We start from the raw sequence: 19,861 nt of genomic DNA, 5'->3' as shown, positions 1-19,861 counted from the left end.
AAAATGCATTAATGATGCAAATATGATTGTGATTTGAGGCTTTAAAACTGACTTTCCCTGAAGTAGAACCCCCAGCTGGGTATGTGACATTAAGCTCTAATTAGGACACTGTATGTTCCTCTGCACACAGTAAAACTTAAATTTGCTGAAATCCCAGTTTTAGATCCCCACGTTAAAATTTGACACAAAAACAAAGCGCAATCATCATTCAACACACATCCATTATTTTTATTCAAAGCACACACTCATATTGCCCTTTCGCTCAACCACAACGGAGCATTAGAGGCACATTAAGAAAAAAAGAAATTAGCGTTCATTTTGAGATTAAAGTCAAAATTTGTAGATTAAACTAAAAATACTAGTTTGAGAATAAAGTCGAAATGTGAAGATTACAATTGTTGTTTAAAGCCAAACAACTGCCACGACTCCTGCAACCTCTACAAAATGCCTCGTGTAGACGATTTAGTGAAACAACTCGATCAGCTGTCTCATCGTGATACGACATCCATCTTTATTGCATAGTCATCGGTATCCTTGCATGCGTCCGCTGCCAGCCATCGGTTTCTGTTTGTTTTTTAACTTCCGATCAGCTGCAGATTTCTGCACCATCTCATCAGTGTTTTATAATTATCACCACTCCGTGTTTATGAGCTAAAAGAGAAATAACTTAACGCAAGACATTTTTAATTTCCACATTTCTTTCCTTTATTCTCAAAATATTATTTTAACTTTAATCTCAAAATTTTGTTTTTATACTTAAATTGATCAATCATATTTTTTTTCTTAATGTGGCCCTAATAAGTCCTTGTACTCAGAGCCAAAAACCACTTAAAAAACAAGAACCAGTTGAGGAAACAGGTTTGCAATTTGAGGGCTCTCCAGTTGTGTACCATACTGCATATTTATTTAGAAAAACAAAATGCTCAAGCTTGTGCTCTTTAATACTACACACTAGCTGCACTTTAATATAACAGATGGTTGCAAACATGATGTCTATAAAAGTCATAAAGGTTAAACAAAAATTATTTGTAAAAATCGTCACATGAATGCCACTTTTTCCTCAGTTACAATTAGAATAAGAATTTGTGATATTACAAACTTCATTACTACCATGAATTCTTTGCAGGCCTCCATATTCAAAAACATGAACATGCAGGTTGACTTATGTAAATGTGATGAAGCATACAAGAAGAGAAGAGCACAGTTTCCAAGACAGCGAGTCCCATACTGTAGAGGTGACGCAAGGTTTCCAGCCCTACGGCAACATATGTAAGATATAATAGTCGAAGTCCAATCCATGCTGGAGACTGGATTGGGGCCCTGAGTTCAGACTGGTGGGAAACACAGTTTTCTCAATCATCCTGTGGATAAAACAAAGCAGGGGCAGTGAGTGCTTTCTGGTTTCTGTTTGTCTAAAACTTCACCTGTTCTAAACAACAGCTGCAGAAGGTTTTTGCTGTCCATTTCACGCCAGGCCAAATCATAGCTCGTTTCCCAGATCACACTATAAAAAGGTGGAGTTCCCCCACGCAGGCCTGATAGCTTGTGCAGCTTACTGTATTTTTCTCACTTCCTTAAATAACCGATGTCATGAGTCCACAAAGCAAAGTTCTTGCAGGAAATCCTCACACAAAATCCTTGCTCTCCAGGTCTTTTATACGTCTCATAAATTTTAGCAGGAAATATTGTTTGAAACCTTTAATCAAAGTCTGAGGCAGTAAAGAGGATTTACACGGGTCATGTTGAGCAACAGCCTGTCTGATTCTGTTTGTACTAAAAAATAAAAAGTAGTAAAAAGTACTAAAAGAAGGAAGTGAAGAAGCTAAATATGGATCTGATGTAAAGGGGAAAACCTGTTCTATCGTTAACAAGGGTGGTCTTAACGTCCACCAGGTCACCGGTGACCCGTTAACAACCTGTTTTTAACTCTAATTTCAAAAATCAAAATAAACCCTGACCCTCGTGTCTGACATGTCAACAACGAGCAAAGTAACTGCTGAGATATATCGACCATATGTGCTGAAAGCCAGCCTATTAATACTCGCTTTCAACCAGCGCAGTGCTAAAAGCTGGCTACAGCCAGCGACACAAAATTAAGGGACTCAGAGTTCAAACCGCTGACATCAGTGGCGATGGGAGAGGCAACCGCAAGAGAGGAACCCTTCGGATTCTTTCCGACATAACTTAGTTCTCATGGAAATTGCTTTAACTTTTTCAGCGTAACACTGAGTAACATGTGGGTCTAAAACCTGCTGAGCTGTTGACTGCTCCTCAACAGTTACTGAAACACAGCTAGCTTTGATTCAGAGGCTAGTGGAGCTTCTGTCATGTTGAAGCCGGTGATCCAGCTGCTATGAGGCTGCCAGTGGAAACTCAGGGGCTGGCCAGATTTCTTTCTGCTCACATATTCATTCAGAACGGCGCCTACCTCAGGTCTACCTCAACAACTCTATGGATATCTAGACATCTGCAACAGAGTCATGGGTTACTGGTTTGTAACAATCTGAAGTTAATTACTAAAGACAGAGAGCTGGACAACATCTTGAATCTTGATCAGATACACATGCAAACAGCGTTCATTCAAAGTCCAGTTGTGACACCTGTTGGCAGCGATACAAACTGCATTTTGCTATCTGCACACACTTTAGTACAATAGATTCAAAAGGCATTACCCACTGATTAGGCCAGTCTAAGGACACTAGTGACACTTCAAAGTTGGATGCAGTGAGTCCAGGGAGGATGAGAATCAGATCTTTCCAGCCTCTCAGTTTTGACCACAAGCAGCAGCTAAAGTCTATGTAGCTCTGATGCACAGAGACCTGTCAAACCTCCAAACAGTCTTGTTTTTTCCCTTACATCCCTCGTCTGTGATGGCCTTCGATAACTACATCAATATTCAATTCAATTTTATTTATACAGCGCCAAATCACAACAACAGTCACCTCAAGGTGCTTTTTTATTTTAAGGTAGACCCTACAATAACACATAGAGAGAAAAACCAACAGTCATATGACCCCCTATGAGCAAGTACTTTGGCGACAGTGGGAAGGAAAAACTCCCTTTTAACAGGAAGAAGGTGTGTAATCAATGCACTATGATGTCTAAGAATATACAGTATTCATCTGTGAATGCATCATCTGACCTGTAATTTCCAGCTAATTTCCTATAATTTAGTTAAAAATCAGCTTGTATTTGGCTGTAAAATATCTCATAAATTCATACACATACATTACAAACAGAGGAAAATGAGCCACGCTTCGCATTTTATTTGAAAGTAACTCGACCTTTTTGTCACAAGAACTTTCTTCCAGTAATTAAGAAGTAAGTAAATTGGATAAATCATAAAAAGCGTGTAGCACCTTAACTTCCCTGGGAAGTTTGTGCAGTGGAAAAATGGCTTATTTTACACGGTGGGCTGTGGAATTAGGTAGAAATATGTTTGTTAGTGTAACTGCTGCACGGTTGAAATTTTTAATAACGTTGGTATTTGTGAGCATGATATCATTTCCACTGCAGCTGAAAAAAATGATTGTTTGAGGAAAGCCACAAAGCTCAGCCTTAGCTGCATTCCAGCCAGACCAGCTCCTAATGCTCGCCAGTATCAGCTCACGGCTCACCTCATGGCCTGGGTAATTTTCATACAGGGCAATCCATTTAAGCTACCTCAGCCTTCCTACAGTGGCTGCACATCTGCAATCAACTTTACAATGTACCCCCGCTCCTCCTCTCATGTTGTCTCCGACTCCATGTCATGCCTGTTGTCAGAGATACCTGATCTGCTCTTGTGAGGGGTTTCGCGGCTGCTCTTTATTTTGAGTTAGTTTTCAGGAAATTAAAAGAAACTCTTTCAGGAATTTGTAGGAAAAGGAAAAATAAATGACAAACCACGGATCTGGGCTACATCCCCGATATTATGCGAGTCATTTCATTTGTTTAGAGATCTGGTCCTCACCCATTCGTCCTCCTCTGCTCCCTCGCCTCCTCCCGGCTTCTGAGTGCTGCTGGCGTCTGCTTTGTTGGCCATTATTTTGTCTGTCCATGAAGCTCCAGCCTTATCGTCTCCAGCAAAGTTACACTTGGTCACTGTGCCGCCATCAATTTTGGCCAAAGAGACTGGAATTTGAAGAAGGTAATGAAGTTATTTACGCATGACAGGAAACAAAGAAGTACGTAAGGTTTTTAAAGGCATTTATAAAACTTAAACAAAAGTGAGCTACCAACTTTGAATTCTACTCTTTAAGCTTTATCATCTCTGTAAGGATATGCCAACTTGATTATTAACTGTTCACTGACTTTGATACAGAAGAAATCTGAAAAATCTGAGAAAGTTTTCAAAACTTTGAATGTCAGATTCATGCTCTACACAGAATTAAGAAGCCAACATAAAACAAGATGGAGACATCTTATAATAAATGCCCAAATATCCATCACATCTGAATAAATCCAGGTTAAGAAATGCAAAAAACCAAAGGACAGGTATTGGATATCAGTCTAAACTATCCTCTCTCCTCACGAGGACAAACTTTGGAAAGAGATCAGAGAAACAGAATTCAAGTTTAATTTCATTCCCTCCCCGCAGCTACTGAGGTCAGGGCAGGGACTAGACTTGATCAGCTGGGAAGACCACGAAACACAACGGCAGACTTTAGATCAGCAGCTTTAAACCTAAAGGTTAACCAACATTCACAGTCTTAAGGATTCTTTACATTTGACATACAGGGTGTCTCCAGGTACAATTAACTGAAACATCATGTGAAATTTTGGACTAAACTTGCCATGGAAGTAGACAAAAGCAGAAATATACTTATTTAACCAAGTGAACGCATGCATGCCACTTCAAAATGAACAGTAAAGTAAAATGAAAGAATTTGGTTCGGCTTAAAAACTCCAACTGTGTTAACTTAACTGATAAAGATAGACAAAGGCAGACAGCCTTGACCCAAACCTTCTGGCCATAGGCTGCGAGAACATGTGGTTTTTGGCTTTGCTCTCCCAAGTCTTGGCAATCAGGGAAGAAAAAATAATAATCACATAAAAACTAGAGCTATTCCAAAATAAACCAATTTCTCTTTCTGCAGAACATACAGGCTGATGTAGCATTAACCCGATGTTCATTTTTGTCCTAAACGATGTCCCATCGTCCCAGTTTTGAAACACATGGAGCATGTTGCTTTGTATTTCCAGGCACCAGTTTCAACAAGTATTATTCTTTTTTCTTCTAACCATTTCTTTAAGCTAGTAAGCAAGCTGGTGGAAATCTGAATCAAATTAAAGACTGTGAAGCTTTAAAGCAGGGGTCCCCAATCCCAGTCCACGAAGGCCGGTGTCCCTGCAGGTTTTAGATGTGTCCTTGATCCAACACAGCTGATTTAAATGGATAAATTACCTTCTCAACATGTCCTGAAGTTCTCCAGAGGCCTGGTAATGAACTAATCATGTGATTCAGGTGTGTTGGCCCAGGGTGAGATCTAAAACCTGCAGGGACACCGGCCCTCGCAGACTGGGATTGGGGACCCCTGCTCTAAAGTGTCTTTTATATTATTTCATCTGCCTTTAAAGAAGGATTAGATACACAGAGAATAAGGTCTCAAAGCATGTGATGACAAAGGAAGACAAACCCTGAACCTTTAAAGCATGCTTTTCACATCCACACAATGTCTGCAGTTCATCAGTGACAGAACAAAGTTTACTAAAGCATACCACAGAAGGTGTAAATCAGAAGCTACCCCTTCTCCCTAAAAGCTCAAAGGCAGAGTCCTGTTTTACAACTCCAGATGCAGATTCCTGTGTACTGATAAAGAAAGTTCATATACAAGTCACATAATAGTTACACAAACAAAGAAGACGACTGCTTATAAGCAGCTTTAGGTGTAGACAATTAAAAAATGATTCTTTTGTATTAACTTGTATTTTTTTACTACACTGACTAGCAGTTTACAGCATAAACAGACCCTTTGCTGGGTCAGTGTCACCAAACTCAAACCTAACCTTAACCGCAGACGGTGTACATGGATGTTAAGATTTTAGGCAGGACAATTCACAGAAAGGCTCTACAGGCAAGTAAATAACAAACATCAAGTTCAGACTCACATACGAAAGGACTGTTTCCTCTAGTCTTCAACCGTACATCCTGTCCTGTTTCCAGTTCCGTTTTTTCCATGTCTGCCTCTGGATACCAAAAGGCCCAGGTCCCAGCGGGCCGGTGCTTGTCAGTTATCTTCATTAGCTCGGCTTTGTTCACCGCGGCTGACAGCTGCTCCTCAGACAAACGGTCCGACTCCCCTTTAGCTTCCACCTCTGTGAAGACGGAAAACACAATGAAGCCAAGTAAATGAAGGGAATTAAGAGCTCCGCACCCACGAGGCTTTTTCTTGTTACATATCAGTGGCGTATTTAAGGAAACAGAGCTAGCATTAGCATGCAATCATCTCAGCTTGCCTTCCTGTAAAAGTCACTGCATGCAGCTGGTGAATATGAATTTCATCGTTATTAGTTTTACCAGGATTGGATTGTAGGACAGGGTTAGACTTTTCAGGTTTGCATGCTGCACTACTGGTCTGTTCTACTTCAGACCTCAACAAAAAATGCATTTATTACATCTCATCAATCAGATTGAGGAACTGAACTGCAGCTAGTTCTCGTCATACAAATAAATGGAGATTTCTAGAGTTTGCACCTGACCGCACCTCATGTCTTCCTTGGCCTATTCTGACACTGCAGAGCCAGCAGATCCAAATCCAGTGTACTCACTGTAGGAGGACATGAGGAAACCAGTGTTGACCTTTTTGGTGTCACTGAAGTTTGACTCCACTTCCTTTCCATTGGCATCAAACTTCCGCTGATGGATGCGGCTCGGTTGGATATACAGCACGTAGAAACGTACCTGAGAGTGACAGAAGGATGAATAAATACCTTCCACTGTACAGTGGTTCTCAGCTTTACTTATTTCTGCTTATTATCACCGATGCCTGCTCCTCGAACAGTGACCTGAAAACCCTCACACTCTTTTTATGATCATTTGCATCTACTGAAAAGAAATGAGAAGGTGTCATGCTGGGCTCTTATAACCGAGTGATACCCCGACTGGTTTTATTACTGTACCTTTTGATTGTTGCTGTCAGTGATTGCATGTCTGGAAACATCGAGCAGCTTCCCTTCTAAAAGCACTCCGGGGCCACTGTGTAGAAAAACAATAATGAGTATCTAAATGTGTACTGGTGAAATAAAGTGCTGTTTTATTGGGATTGAGTGCTGAATGGGGACTCAGTTAAACGCAGAACTAGAACTGCAGGGAGGATGATTCATAGCACACATAAATCCTACAGAATAAAGGAATTCAAACATTTTTGGGAACAAACCAATGCAGTAAAAGTTCGACTGTGCTCTGAAACCCATACTCACCATTTCCATTTGCTTTAGTCACATAACAGTAGTTTTGTTACTGGATCTAGCAAAGACTACGAACTGGCAGTTCGTCCACACACTGTGATCAAAGTTACATCACTTTACATCCAGCCAGCAGCAGGCAAGCAAAATGAAGGAGAAGTCTTAGCTCAGCAGGTCTAAAATCTCTGAATTTTACCACATGTTAGCTGTTATATCAAAACCTCAGGGGATCAGTCTGCAAGCTTGCTGTAGGCAAACAATATGTGCAGTTCCCAATATTACATTTTCCCCCCCACTGGCCTCCTGCACCAGCAGTTTTACTGGCCTCATACTGTAATATCTACTCAGATTCATATAACTCTTTCCTAGTCTTACCAACTTACTGAGTTTAGAATGACAAAGGAATAGAGGCTGACTGATTACCGGTAGACTCACCCACTTCCTTCAAAGCGAAAATACTGTCAGCAAGAAGAAAAAATGGCTTCTTAGATAAAATAATAGTAACTGAAAAAAAAACAGCAGCAGTTTTACTGGCCTCATACTCTAATATCTACTCAGATTCATATAACTCTTTCCTTGTCTTACCGACTTACTGAGTTTAGAATTACAAAGGAATAGAGGCTGACTGATTACCGGTAGACTCACCCACTTCCTTTAAAGTGAAAATACCGTCAGAAAGAAGAAAGAAGTTGAAGAAGAAAAAATAGCTTCTTAGATAAAATAATAATAACTGGAAAAAAAACAGCAGCAGTTTTTATAGAGAACATTTTATTGATGGATTCCCTGTTAGTTGTTATGTTAATAACATACTAACATATATTAACATGTTAATAACATACTAGAATTCCACGTGAAAGTTTCATCGAAGCACAAACTTCTTTGATGCTCGGTACCTAACATTAGAGCAAATTATATCCCAGATAATTACATCAAAATGCAGAAAAAGGCCCAAACGGGTTCAAGAGGTTCAGTCCAGTGACCCCAATTAGCCTGGTGGTGTTATAGACAGGCCCCACGGTCCGGGCTCATCCAAAAAAGACACGGTGACCCTCAGTTGAATTATTAGTTTCTTTCTAACTATAAGTAAAGAGAAGTTATACAGTTTTGTAATAAAAAAAAAAATGTTAAACGTCTGAACTGATGTTAAGTCACTCCTGTATTAAACAGTGTTCAGCTTAGTGCATCTGCAACAGTTGTTGTTGCATGGCTGAAGTTGGAGTGCACCAGCCTTAGGACGTACCCTTCTTCTGCAGTCACTTATCAGGTGGTACGGCTAGCTTTAAAGCATGATTTTCCTCGAAAAATGCAAAACAAATAGAAAAGTGTTGAGGAGGTTCTGAGCTCACACTTGTGGCCCCAGCTGTTCTAGTGTGTGATGAGTTTGTTAATTCACTTCTGCACCTTGAGAAAATGCCTCGTGTTATTTCTACAATGTTGAACATGGGAGTCTATACTGTGTCAGCCTCTAGTGGCCACGACAGGAAGTGCAGCCAGGGCGCTCTGATACTGCTGGTAGTACATCCACCTATACTGCGCTGTGCTGCATATACCCGAGATAATTTCATTTTTAAAAGTATGTTTTGAACAGTGTAAAACTCACAGATCTGCTCTCTGGGAACACTGAGGGATTTATTGGCGGAGTCTGGTGCTGCCCCCTCACAGGGGAAGCACTGTGGCGTGTGAAAGCGAGCACATACCTTTCAAACGCAGAGGGACACCACGCACGGTCAAACTTTTCACTGTGGACCGGCTTGTTCTGCAGAGACGTGTTGTGATAAATGCGACTCATCTTTCATAAAATCGTAACTTTTCCCTTCCCTCAGATTTTTCCTTTTTCCGGACTTCCTGTTCGTCCCTGAGTGAGAGGTGCGCTCGGTTGTATACACAGCAGACGCCGGCGTGTAATAGCGCAGAAGAGAATGCGTGCGCTGAGAGTGGACGGACAGCCCGGACTCCTCTTATTTATGCAGAATTTGCCTGCAGTTCACCTAGGGGGCGCAAGATGGTCCTCATTGAACAGCAGTGAAAGTAGCGCAAGTACATGTAGTTTTTTTTCTTTTTCATTACTAACTGACATCTCCTGGACAGACAACATCTCAGCGGTCGTCAAGAAGGCCCAACAGCGGCTGCACTTCCTGAGAGTCCTCAGGAAGTACAAGCTGAACTCCAACCTGCTGCTGACCTTCTACCGCTCGTCCATTGAGAGCCTGCTAACCTACTGCATCACATAATGGTACGGCAGCTGCATTAAGGCGGATAGAGTGAGGCTTCAGAGTGTAGTCAAGACAGCACAAAAGATCATCAGCTGCCCTCTCCCCTCCCTGATGGACATTTATTCCTCCCACTGCCTCAGCAGAGCAGCAAACATTATCAAGGACAGCTCCCACCCTGGTTTTAACCTGTTCAGCCTGCTTCCCTCAGGGAACCGCTACAGGTGCATCAGCACAAAGCACCACAGACTCAAAAACAGTTTCTTCCCTAAAGCCATAACCACCCTGAACTCACACATGCACCGATAACACAGCCCCCCCGCCCCCCAATTTTTTCTTTCCTTTTCCTCTATGAACCACCACTGTGCAATACCAAATTCTATGCGCAATAACCCAACTGTATGTACGTAACACTATTTATTACATATTACTTTTTTAAAACCGGCTTGTATATTTGTACATTTTATATATATATATTTTTTCCCTCTGTTAATACTGTCCATATGTATATAGTGCTGCAGAACTGTACCCCCCCCCTACCCCCAGCATGTTTGCACTGAGTAGGAGATGCTCTGTATCTCATTGTACAACCGTATAGTGATAATAAAGGCATTCTATTCTATTCTATTAGGAGCTAATTAGTATTCTTAATGTTTGTTAAAGTTGTTTCTCGTGTGCTTTTTAGTGAGGGGATCGTGTCAAAGCCATCCACTGAGAGATACCAGTATCTGAGCAGGGACTCAAACCAGCAACCTGCAGGTACAGCTAGTATTTTCAGGTGTCCGCACACGCAGCAAGTCCAGATTTACGCTTTATTTCTACGCGAAAACCTTTTACAAATATCTGCTGATTATTGTCAGAACTGTTGATTTTACACATTAAATGCGAGCATTGTGCAAACTGTTGCGCCATTTCTGAACAATAGCTACAAAGTTAACAAAGACTCAGGGGTTTGTACTCTCATTCCAGCACATTCATTCTTAGGAGGTGAAAGGAAAACTTGCACTCATAATCCAACAAGAATACAAACACACATAGATTTTATTTAATCCCACTCTGGGGGAAATTCACTTGTTACACCAGCACGAGGGAAAGGAACAAAAAGTGAATTAGAGATATATTCGAAAAATAAAAAGGAAGAAAAAACCCAATGTGAACAGTGTACAAAAAAACAAAACAAAATACTATGTATATAGATGCTTGCTATATACAGTAAAATACACCAAGATTTTTTCTTTTTATATGCACCTAAAGTGCAGTGGGGGAGATGATAATACATCTGTAGTTTTAAACCATTTTTCCTGTGTGGGCACATCAGGAGCAACTCTGGGTTTGGGATACTTTGGCATGCAAGCTGGAGCAGTCAAGGATCAAACCACCAACCTTCCAGCTAGTCGATGGCTTGCTCTACCTCCTAATCCACAGCAAGCCCCAGAAGCTGTGGCTGTTTATGTGATGGATGACTTGTCCAAGGTGCAGAAAAAAATATATTGTAGCTCTCTATTGATTGATCCTGTGCATTAATAGTTAAGGATAATAATCTAAGCTCACCGTATGAACCCCAGCCTTTCATGTAAAATGGGTTAAAATGCAGTGCAGGTTGTACCCAAACGATGGAGAAAATTGCATATGCTATACTCTAATGTGCAATAATAATCATTCTTGTGTGGATGTATTCATGTTTGAAGGCAAAAATCAATAACTCAGACACATGGTTCTTATTTAGCACAAACACTATAAAGTAGCCACACAGAAACGCGATGCTACAAAGACACACGAAAAGGTTTATTGTGCATGTTTAGGTACATGCAGTCTGCTGTTCATTCAAAATTCACTTTGATTTGATGAAAAGAATACAAAGTCACCTAAATGAATGTGGATGTGGTTTCGGTTAAGTGTCCGAACATTCTCTGTGGGCTCTGCTGCTGAATGCAGTCTTTGTGTGTACATGTTTCAACTCACTTCTGGCTCGTTTGGGAATTTTCTGCATGTCCTCTGGTTCCTCTCTGTGGTGCTTTGTAGATTTGGAAGCCTTGGATTTCAAAGCCTGTGCTGTGTTTAGGAGCTGGGTGGCAGGTCCAGATTTCACATGGATAGTTTGGGCTGCAAGGCTACATCCTGTTCCAGGGAGCTCGCTGCTCAGGGACCATCTTCCTTGGCTTGGCTCACACGATTTAAATTGCTGTTCAGCAGAGTCCAACACCACTGCAGTGTTTACACCAGGGCTTCCCAGTGTGCCCAGGTCCAGTATACAAGTCTGCATGGAGATAAACAGAAGTGGATAAATTATTGCTGCTTACACAAAATAGCTACAGGAGACATAAAAAACTACAAAGAGTCACAACATGAGAACAAAAATCCACAAAAGGCCCTCTGAAGTGGGTGAGATACATTCTCGGGGGGCATAAACGTCAATACAAAATTTCATGAAAGCATTTTCTGTGCCACAATTTGATGTGTGGTCTACATATCCTCCAAAGTGTGAAGCTTATGGTGTGAACCTCTTACTGCTGGTAGCCAAACTCTCGCTGTTTTATTGACATATATGCTGGTCTCTATAAAGTTACATTGTAAGAGAAGATAAAATAGATAGCAGGACTCTCATATGGACTTCTTATAATGCCAGAGAACAATAATGTCATCTCACAGCATATGGTAGGATTATTAGGAGAAAAATAGCATTTATTCCTAGAGCAAGAGCATGGTATGATATCATCTCGAAGAATCATACGTGGCCCTGATTGTCAGTACAAAATATCATAAAATCATTTTCTGAGCCATGAGCTGGTGGCTTGTTTGACGTTTAAGATCTCAAATGTGCCAAAAGAGATGCAGAGCTTTTAGCCGGCAAGCATCTGGCCCTGTAGCAGTGACAGGACGTGGCATTGGTGGTTCAGTGGTAGATGCAGGAGACGTGGTCCAATTCCCGGCCAATGCGCTGCTACTTTTTAACAGAATCAGGTAATGGAAAAAAGTGTGCAAATTTACACACTCAGCCGTGCTGGAACTCATTACACTGCACTGTGTTGAACATGCCAGTTCTTGATACATGTAATCTCAAAGCATATTACATATTTAGGTCAAGAGCTGACAGACAAAAAGGTGAAAACCCACAAGTCTGCGTCTGGTTTCACATTGCTTAAAGTCTGAAGGGCTAGGATTAGTCACTCTGCTTTCACACTGCCACCAAGTGATTCAGTGTGATTCTCTTCACTGGGATTTGCACATAAATCAGTTTCAGATCAATCCAATAAAGCACTGAAAGCTTTGAATAATAATAATCTTGATTTAATCTCAGTACAGTCGATGACATTCATCCTCTGGTGACCGTGAATGTAGAAAAGTTAGAGGCTTGTTTTCACATCCTCTTCTGTTTAAAGCAGTAGGTCTGAGAGCGGTCCCAAAAATAACTGTGCTTCCGTTGTTAAAGCCAGGCGCACTATTTTAGCCTTCTAGTAAGGCTCAGTGGTAGAACAAAACGCCTCACAGTATTGTGAGGTGAAACCCAACAATTCCTCCTTGAGCAAGAACATGTAGCACCTAAATCTAAACGTGAGGCCATACAGGTCATAACAAGACCAAAATCAATCATAAAGTCAATCATGACGCTAAGCACCCGATACACTAAACTGCAACAATTACAAAATCTCATGCAATCATTTTCTGAGTGTTCTGTTTTATGTTTTGTGTCCATGAGGGTCTGCTTGGATCCTCATTGGGCAGAGAGACGTAAATTTGTCATCAGAGACTCGTTCATGGAGACATTAAAATGCACAAACTATGCAAGCACCTTCAGGTGGACTCCATGGAAGTGTAACAGGAATGACTACGAGTCCCAGATGTCTGCAGCTGTCGCCACACCAGAATATTATTCTGGTCATACCAAATCAGTAGGGGGTCACCATTGCTGCAAATTACAACTTTCCTCAGGGAAACTGATTAGACATTAAGATCTCTTTAGCAAAAGTAGAATAGTCAGTTAAATCCAGTAAATTCACTATTAATAAAACTATAAAATATCAAACTAAGCCTTAATGCCTTACTTTCATCCATTCATTTTCAAAACTATAAACCTCAGAGGCGCCTCGAACAGCCATCAACTGAAATTAAGGTTTTCAATGAAAACGTTGGCTTCAACAAGCTCTTGTTATAACCATGAATGTAAAGTGTGTGATGAATAGTTGTTTCAGTCAAAGTTTGCTGAAGATGTTTTTCAGTGTAATCTTGGAGAAACTGACATTCTTACCTTGTGAAAGGAGTCCTTGAGTGTATTTCTCTGTGTTTCTCCTGATATTGGGCTGCTCTCCTTATCAGTACCTAAAAGACGTGAGTCAGACATGGACACGTGACGTCTTCAAGACATTCCTACGTTAGCAATTCAACGTAAATCTGAAAATATTCTTAAATCCATAAAAAACAAACCGATGTTTACCGAGGCAGTAGCGTCCGAGCTGAATGTTAAGCCAGATGTTTCGTCGTTGAGTCCAGCCCCCTGGAGCTTCCACCTCGTACAGGCGCTCTCGATACTGCTGGTGCTTCTGCAGGAACCTTTTGAACACTGAACACACAAACACATGTTGTGTTTTGTTGTATTTCTGTTGAAGCAAGGATACGTCTGAGTGATTATATGAGTAGATAATGAGGCTGAATGCGCTTAGAAATCCAAGAAAGCATTTTGGCCTGCAGATTCTTACCTGGGTAAGGAAATCACCCAGATGCTACCCTGATGCTGATCCTGTCTGTGATAGATGCAAACAAGCCCACGACTCACTGATGTTGTGGTCCTGTCCCTGCCCTACTAGAGGTACTTCAGGAGCACTTAGCTCTAAGTGTGTCGGTCTTTGCTGTGACACCTGTGTCTGATTTTGCTCCAGTGGAATTCACCCTCCTCTCTCTGAGGCCTGGATTACAGGTGTCCTTTTTTTAGCAATGTGGAAACAGTAAAACGTACTCTATGTGGGTCAACGGCAACATTGCTGAATTCATGGAAGTCCTTTTTCAACAATGTAGAAACAGTGCAGTTCTGTGATATACCACTGTGAATCTGGCTGCCTCTGTTTTATTGTACTCCATTCTATGCTACTCTACTGCTTTTATTTTCTTCTTTTAGTCATGAGGTACTCTATTATTATTCTATTTTATCTACCGAAGATAATCTTGAGTTGCTGTGGATATCCCGTACTGTCTCCACTCTGTGGTTTGCCGTAGGGACCGCGTTTATGACAGGGTTAGGTTTCTTTTACATTTATAGCCACAATGTCACTTTGACCGGCACTTTTGGGCACAGCTAAAAGTCTTTTTTTGTCTTTTTCACATGCTGTGGTATCACTCTGTTGTTGTACTGTAATTTGTTGTGATTCTGAAAAATAAAAAGAGTTTGGGGAAAAAGGGAATAAAAGAAAGCAGCAAAAGTCTGGGAAACAACGCTTTGCACACGGTGAGCTTTGGACAAATGTTCTATATCATCTTAATCTGGCACTTTAAAGGAGATCTGTGTAACCTTGTAAAAACCATTGTCATTAATCAGTGAAATGAAGCAATTAATGAGTCTTCCCATGAGTGTTCAGGCTCTCTCTCCTTCAAAAATGACGTTTTGGTCAGATTCAAGTGTTCCTTAAGTGTTCTTTCCAGCGCCTGACAATATCTTTAGTTCTGGTCAGCAGTTTTTGTCCCTGACCGAGCCTGAGCCCAGCCCTGCTTTCCTTTCCCGAGCTGCCGAACGGCTTGCCAGAACTTTCATGAGGCCAGCTAAAAAATTCGTTCTCCATGGCCTCCTCAAACTTTTCCAAACCCAAGTTTCTGCTTCTGTAACTGCTGAAGCTGCAAAACTTCAGCAAAACTCTTTGGTACCAATCGGCTGTTTCAGGCAACCTCTGAGCCAACCAAGCCGGGAAAGCCGTTCAGACTCCACATCCACAACCACCGCTGGGACCCAAGAGACACACTTACAACAGTTATGTGCCTCCCTATGCTTTAATATGGTGATTGTTACAGTCACCCGTGCCGAGCACCGAGGTCTAATAACAAAAACAGTTGTGTATCCTGACACCTGCCGGGCACGTCTCACCTACTGAACATTTCTATTGAACAAAGAAAACATGCAGTTCCTTGACCAAATACAGCAAACCATCTGACAGAGACATAAAGAAACAAGTGAACAAACAGGTCAAAGAAGGACCCGAGCTCACCTGCAGCCATGCTGGGGGATAATGGAGAGCTGACTCCCAGAAACTCCTCCGTAGAGAACGAGGAGCAGAAATCCTCCAGCATCTGAAGGCCGAAGCCTCTCCTCCTGCAGCACCTCCTCACCAGCACAGTGTCCAGAACAGGCAGCAGGTAACAGCAGCTGCTCCAGCCGTCACACAGACTCCCTGAAACAGCAGAGGGGGAACATGGATTGCATTTAAGAGGTGGATGTAGCTTCCAGGTCTAAAAAGTGAATTCAGTGTAACTCTTTCAAATAGAAGGACAACAGAGGGTATGATTTATCCATAGAAAGTGATTAGTGAAGCTTCAAAGTGAACACCTTCCTTATAGTCATGTTGCTGTGATTAGTTAGGCCTGGATGTGATCAGATAATTGAGGAATTGCTCGGTCCTGGAAGACCACCTGATGCACACAAATTCACATCCAACTCGTCTATCTCATATAAGATATTTTAGATCATCCACACTTGCTGCACATCTGCAGGCCACTTTGCAGCCCGCCTCCACCCATATCCTAATTTCAAGCTGTTTCTGAATTAAAGTTTCAATCCGACTCAAGCCAGTCTTCTGCCCTTAACTTTGCAACTTTCTTCACATTTGTCCAAACTCCTGCTGGACATACACAAACAAATCGCCTGCAGATGTGTATGTTCACTGATATCCTGTTTGCCAATCCTTCTCATCCTCCTCCGCCCACCTTTGTGCTTCACGGTGTAAAAGCCGACCGCCTGGTTGTCTTTCCACAGCACTTTGCAGCTCTCTTTGGGAGGATGTAGGGAGAACAGTGAAGGTCTCTCCATTATCTGACTGAGCAGAAACACAATCACCCTCTCCATAACAGACTGCACCTGCGGACAACATGCAGAAGTTTCCACACAGTCGGCTCTGGTAGATTAACGATTCAGCAAATCTTTATTTAGAAATTGATAGAAAAGACTCTATGTTAAACTGGCTTTTGAATTTGGACACCTGAAGCCTGTAAAACTATGACAAGCTTCAAAAGCCAGTTTAACATAGATTCATGAAGTTGACCTATTATTCATTTTCCAGCTTCACACTCTACCGCACAGCTTGGTTGTATTTATCTTTGTGAGAAAAATAAAACAATATTTATATTAGCTGAGTACTTCAGTTCTCCAAAATATGTCTTAAGACTTGAAAAAAAAGAAGGCAACTTGACTTCTTTAAGTTTGTTAAGACATTTCACCTCGAATTCAAGAGGCTTCTTCAGTTCTAAAAACAAATAGTGGACAGTGTCAGGTATTTTATCCTTAATGGGGGCTGTCCCCTTTAAAGGTGGTCCTGAGGATTGTTGACCCCTATTTTTATCATGCAAGTCGCCACAAGCCCACCTGAAGCAAGGTCTGAGTGGGTGTTGAATCACCTGGGAAGGGGAGATAGATGACCTATTTCACTCCTCTCTTAAACCCTGTCTTCTCGGTCCAAACTGTGAACACTGGCATCCTCAAAAGAGTGACCTTTGACCTTTGGTTACAGCTATACAGCTGAGTCTTGTCCCGTCGAGGTGGCTCTTCTATGTTGTGCCATGTGATGAAGCAGTTTTTGTATTGCTGAGTCTGAAGTACACTGAGATGACGTCGTTGGAAAAAATTCTCCTGAGTTTCTCCCACAAACCTGCTGCATAAGCTGCTACCAACTACACCTACAATACAATCTTGAGACGATTCTTGATTGATTCTTGTCATGACACACGTGGTCAGTAGTGGGTCAACGACCTGCTGGACAACACTCTGCAATCTCTCTGCTTTTCTTTCACTTTAAAGATGAAATCAGACTCCAAACCAGGGGCATCTGAAGCTAAACTATTAGCTAAGTATTTGAAACAGAATGAAGGAGTAATAAATAGAAAGGGAATTAACAAACTGAATGAGTAGACTGATTTATTCTCTCACTGTTCACACCTGTATACGAGCGATGAAGTGACATAGCGTCTAGACAAATGTACTTTAGCACAGTTACCGACACCAAACCACTTCTGGATTTGCTTGACGTTCGCAAGACGTCATCCAAAAGCCACCACTTCCCGTGCAGGTATAGGCCAACCACTGGAAGGTAACATCAGAGCAGAGAGCGTCAGTCTGTGTCTGAGGCTGGAACATCTCACAGAGCAACGTGCTGAGCTCCGAACCTTGTGTTTGATCATCCGGAGGGTGCAGTGCCAGCACTACACAGGCAGGCTGGCCATCCTCAAACAGCTGCAGCTGGCTCACATTTGTTGCTGTTATTGCCACCTGAGCAGACAGGAAGATAACATCAAGCCAAATGCTGTAAGGTGGTAAAAACACTTCCACCATAGTCCCTGTTCGAGGGTCACAGTAACCACACAGAGAGTTAATTCAGGGCATCTGCACGCCAAAACGAGTTAAGTTTAATGCTTTAAAAGATCTGCTGTGTATTCAATACCAAAACGTATGCATGATTAGGTGTCATTACATTCAACTCTGTTTTATTTATATAGTTTTATTAAAGTTTTGAGAAAATAACTTGAAATGTAGACGATAAAGTTACATTTTGAGTTATTAGGAGAACACAGTTAATGGATAGTATGGATGCTAAAAGATTTTAGGCTCTTGATTTAAAAATGTGAAGCTCTTTATGGTTAGCTGAGATTTTTCTAGATTTTACTGTAGACTGAATAAACAAATCAGTGTGAATAACTGCAAACTTAATTTCATTTACAGCAGACCTTGAAGAATATATCATTTGCAATAATAATCAGTCATTCAAATGTGGTTAGGTACCTTTGAGGTCTGCGATGACTGAAACCACTCATTATCACAGGGGCTGGACTCCAGAGAGGACATGTACTGTTCAGATGCAGATGTCAGGTCAGTGTGATCCACAGCTGGCAGGTCTACAGGGTACATGGCCTCTTGGAGAGGATACAGATGTTTAAGGTGTACTTACGCATTTACACAAGATTAACAAAACGTGAGTCCTGACTTTATGGATCTGATTACATCAGTATTCTCTCGTGTACAATAACAAATGGTCCATTTTTCTAACACAGAACACTCGTCCGACCACCAGATTGTCTTTAAAACAGTTAAGCTTTCCTTTAACACTGCAAATACATGAGAGAATGAATTATGAGTCCTCACAAGCTGTCCGGTCCTCTTGGTAAAATCGGCACATAGGTTAATGCAACGGTCCCCAACCAAACGGCTTACGGACCGGTACTGGTTCGTAAGCCGTTTGGTACCGGGCAGCGAGAGTTGAGGCTCGGGTGTGAAATTTATGGTATTCAGGGTTTTTATCGTTATTTTTTTTATCATTAACTCGATCTCCGTGGGTCTTTTCCCATGTGTTATGGAATACATTTTCTTGGGCGGTTTTTTGGTACCGGTACTGGTTTTATTTTATTGTATTTATCTAAGACAACTTAAAGGCTGGTCCGTGAAAATATTGTTGGAATAAACCGGTCCGTGGCGCAAAAAAGGTTGGGGACCGCTGGGTTAATGCAGATTTCTGCTAAACAATCGGTTCACACAGCCAAATCAAACCAACTCATATCGGTGGATCTGAAGGAAGCAAAATCAAAATGTAGCAGATAGCAACCCAAGAACTTTTTACTTCAATCTTTCATAAAAAGGCTGCAAATGATCATAATGTGAGCTGCTTTTATCTGTTTTGAGGCGCTTTTCGAGTGCTGTAAACAGCTGTGTGAACCTTGAACTGCAACGCAAACAAAAACACGTCACGACAAAGGCTTCATAACAAACACGAACATGAATTTATTTAATTTCGTATTTAATTTCGTTAACTTACTTTCTATGGACGGGATGAGCCTTTATTGCTTATCAGCAACGTCCCTACAGTCCCGAAATGTAACTTTGATGAGCCGACTCAACCACCTTAACATCTCCTTTTCTTTGGCCCGGAGCGCCATCCGCTGGTCGCAAAGAGAGTTACAAAAATACACGCCATTGTTCGCGGTCTGACTTCACTAACCAATCACAGCAGAGCGTCCCTTCGGTGGTGTCCCTTTGGGCGATGTAATTTAGCACTGGCATGGAATACAGGCATGACGGGAAATGC

General features: G+C 41.5%; 2 protein-coding genes across 2 annotated transcripts; both read right to left on the bottom strand.

The window, feature by feature from the left end:
* Positions 1 to 201: 201 nt before the first annotated feature.
* arpin (actin related protein 2/3 complex inhibitor) lies at positions 202 to 9,332 on the bottom strand. Its single transcript, XM_031726870.2, has 6 exons — positions 9,084 to 9,332; positions 7,102 to 7,177; positions 6,751 to 6,883; positions 6,091 to 6,297; positions 3,953 to 4,113; positions 202 to 1,361 (listed from the first exon to the last, which is right to left on the bottom strand). The coding sequence occupies exons 1-6, from the start codon at positions 9,173 to 9,175 to the stop codon at positions 1,353 to 1,355; spliced, it is 678 nt and encodes a 225-aa protein (XP_031582730.1). The 5' UTR covers positions 9,176 to 9,332; the 3' UTR covers positions 202 to 1,352.
* A 1,282-nt stretch (positions 9,333 to 10,614) lies between these two features.
* On the bottom strand, positions 10,615 to 19,751 carry fam169b (family with sequence similarity 169 member B). The gene is made up of 9 exons (XM_031726869.2): positions 19,592 to 19,751; positions 18,565 to 18,695; positions 17,952 to 18,054; positions 17,783 to 17,868; positions 16,500 to 16,650; positions 15,785 to 15,967; positions 14,029 to 14,154; positions 13,843 to 13,913; positions 10,615 to 11,853 (listed from the first exon to the last, which is right to left on the bottom strand). The coding sequence occupies exons 2-9, from the start codon at positions 18,688 to 18,690 to the stop codon at positions 11,488 to 11,490; spliced, it is 1,212 nt and encodes a 403-aa protein (XP_031582729.1). The 5' UTR covers positions 18,691 to 18,695; positions 19,592 to 19,751; the 3' UTR covers positions 10,615 to 11,487.
* Between the last annotated feature and the right edge of the window lie 110 nt (positions 19,752 to 19,861).

The sequence above is a fragment of the Oreochromis aureus genome, linkage group 7 (genome assembly GCF_013358895.1).
Source record: "Oreochromis aureus strain Israel breed Guangdong linkage group 7, ZZ_aureus, whole genome shotgun sequence".
In the NCBI taxonomy this organism is placed as follows: Eukaryota; Metazoa; Chordata; class Actinopteri; order Cichliformes; family Cichlidae; genus Oreochromis; species Oreochromis aureus.
This window is presented reverse-complemented; position numbering and strand designations above follow the sequence as displayed.

Bases quoted from the DNA above. Each gene is read 5' to 3' on its own strand.
- arpin (XM_031726870.2), bottom strand. From the start codon at position 9,175: ATGAGTCGCATTTATCACAACACGTCTCTGCAGAACAAGCCGGTCCAC. The intron at 7,178-9,083 runs GTATGTGCTCGC...TTTTCTACACAG, and splicing joins TGTCCCTCTGCGTTTGAAAG to TGGCCCCGGAGTGCTTTTAG. The intron at 6,298-6,750 runs GTGAGTACACTG...CCGTCTTCACAG, and splicing joins TTTCCTCATGTCCTCCTACA to AGGTGGAAGCTAAAGGGGAG.
- fam169b (XM_031726869.2), bottom strand. From the start codon at position 18,690: ATGTACCCTGTAGACCTGCCAGCTGTGGATCACACTGACCTGACATCT. The intron at 14,155-15,784 runs GTGAGCTCGGGT...TTGTGTGTTCAG, and splicing joins ATCCCCCAGCATGGCTGCAG to TGTTCAAAAGGTTCCTGCAG. The intron at 13,914-14,028 runs GTAAACATCGGT...CACGTCTTTTAG, and splicing joins GCTCGGACGCTACTGCCTCG to GTACTGATAAGGAGAGCAGC.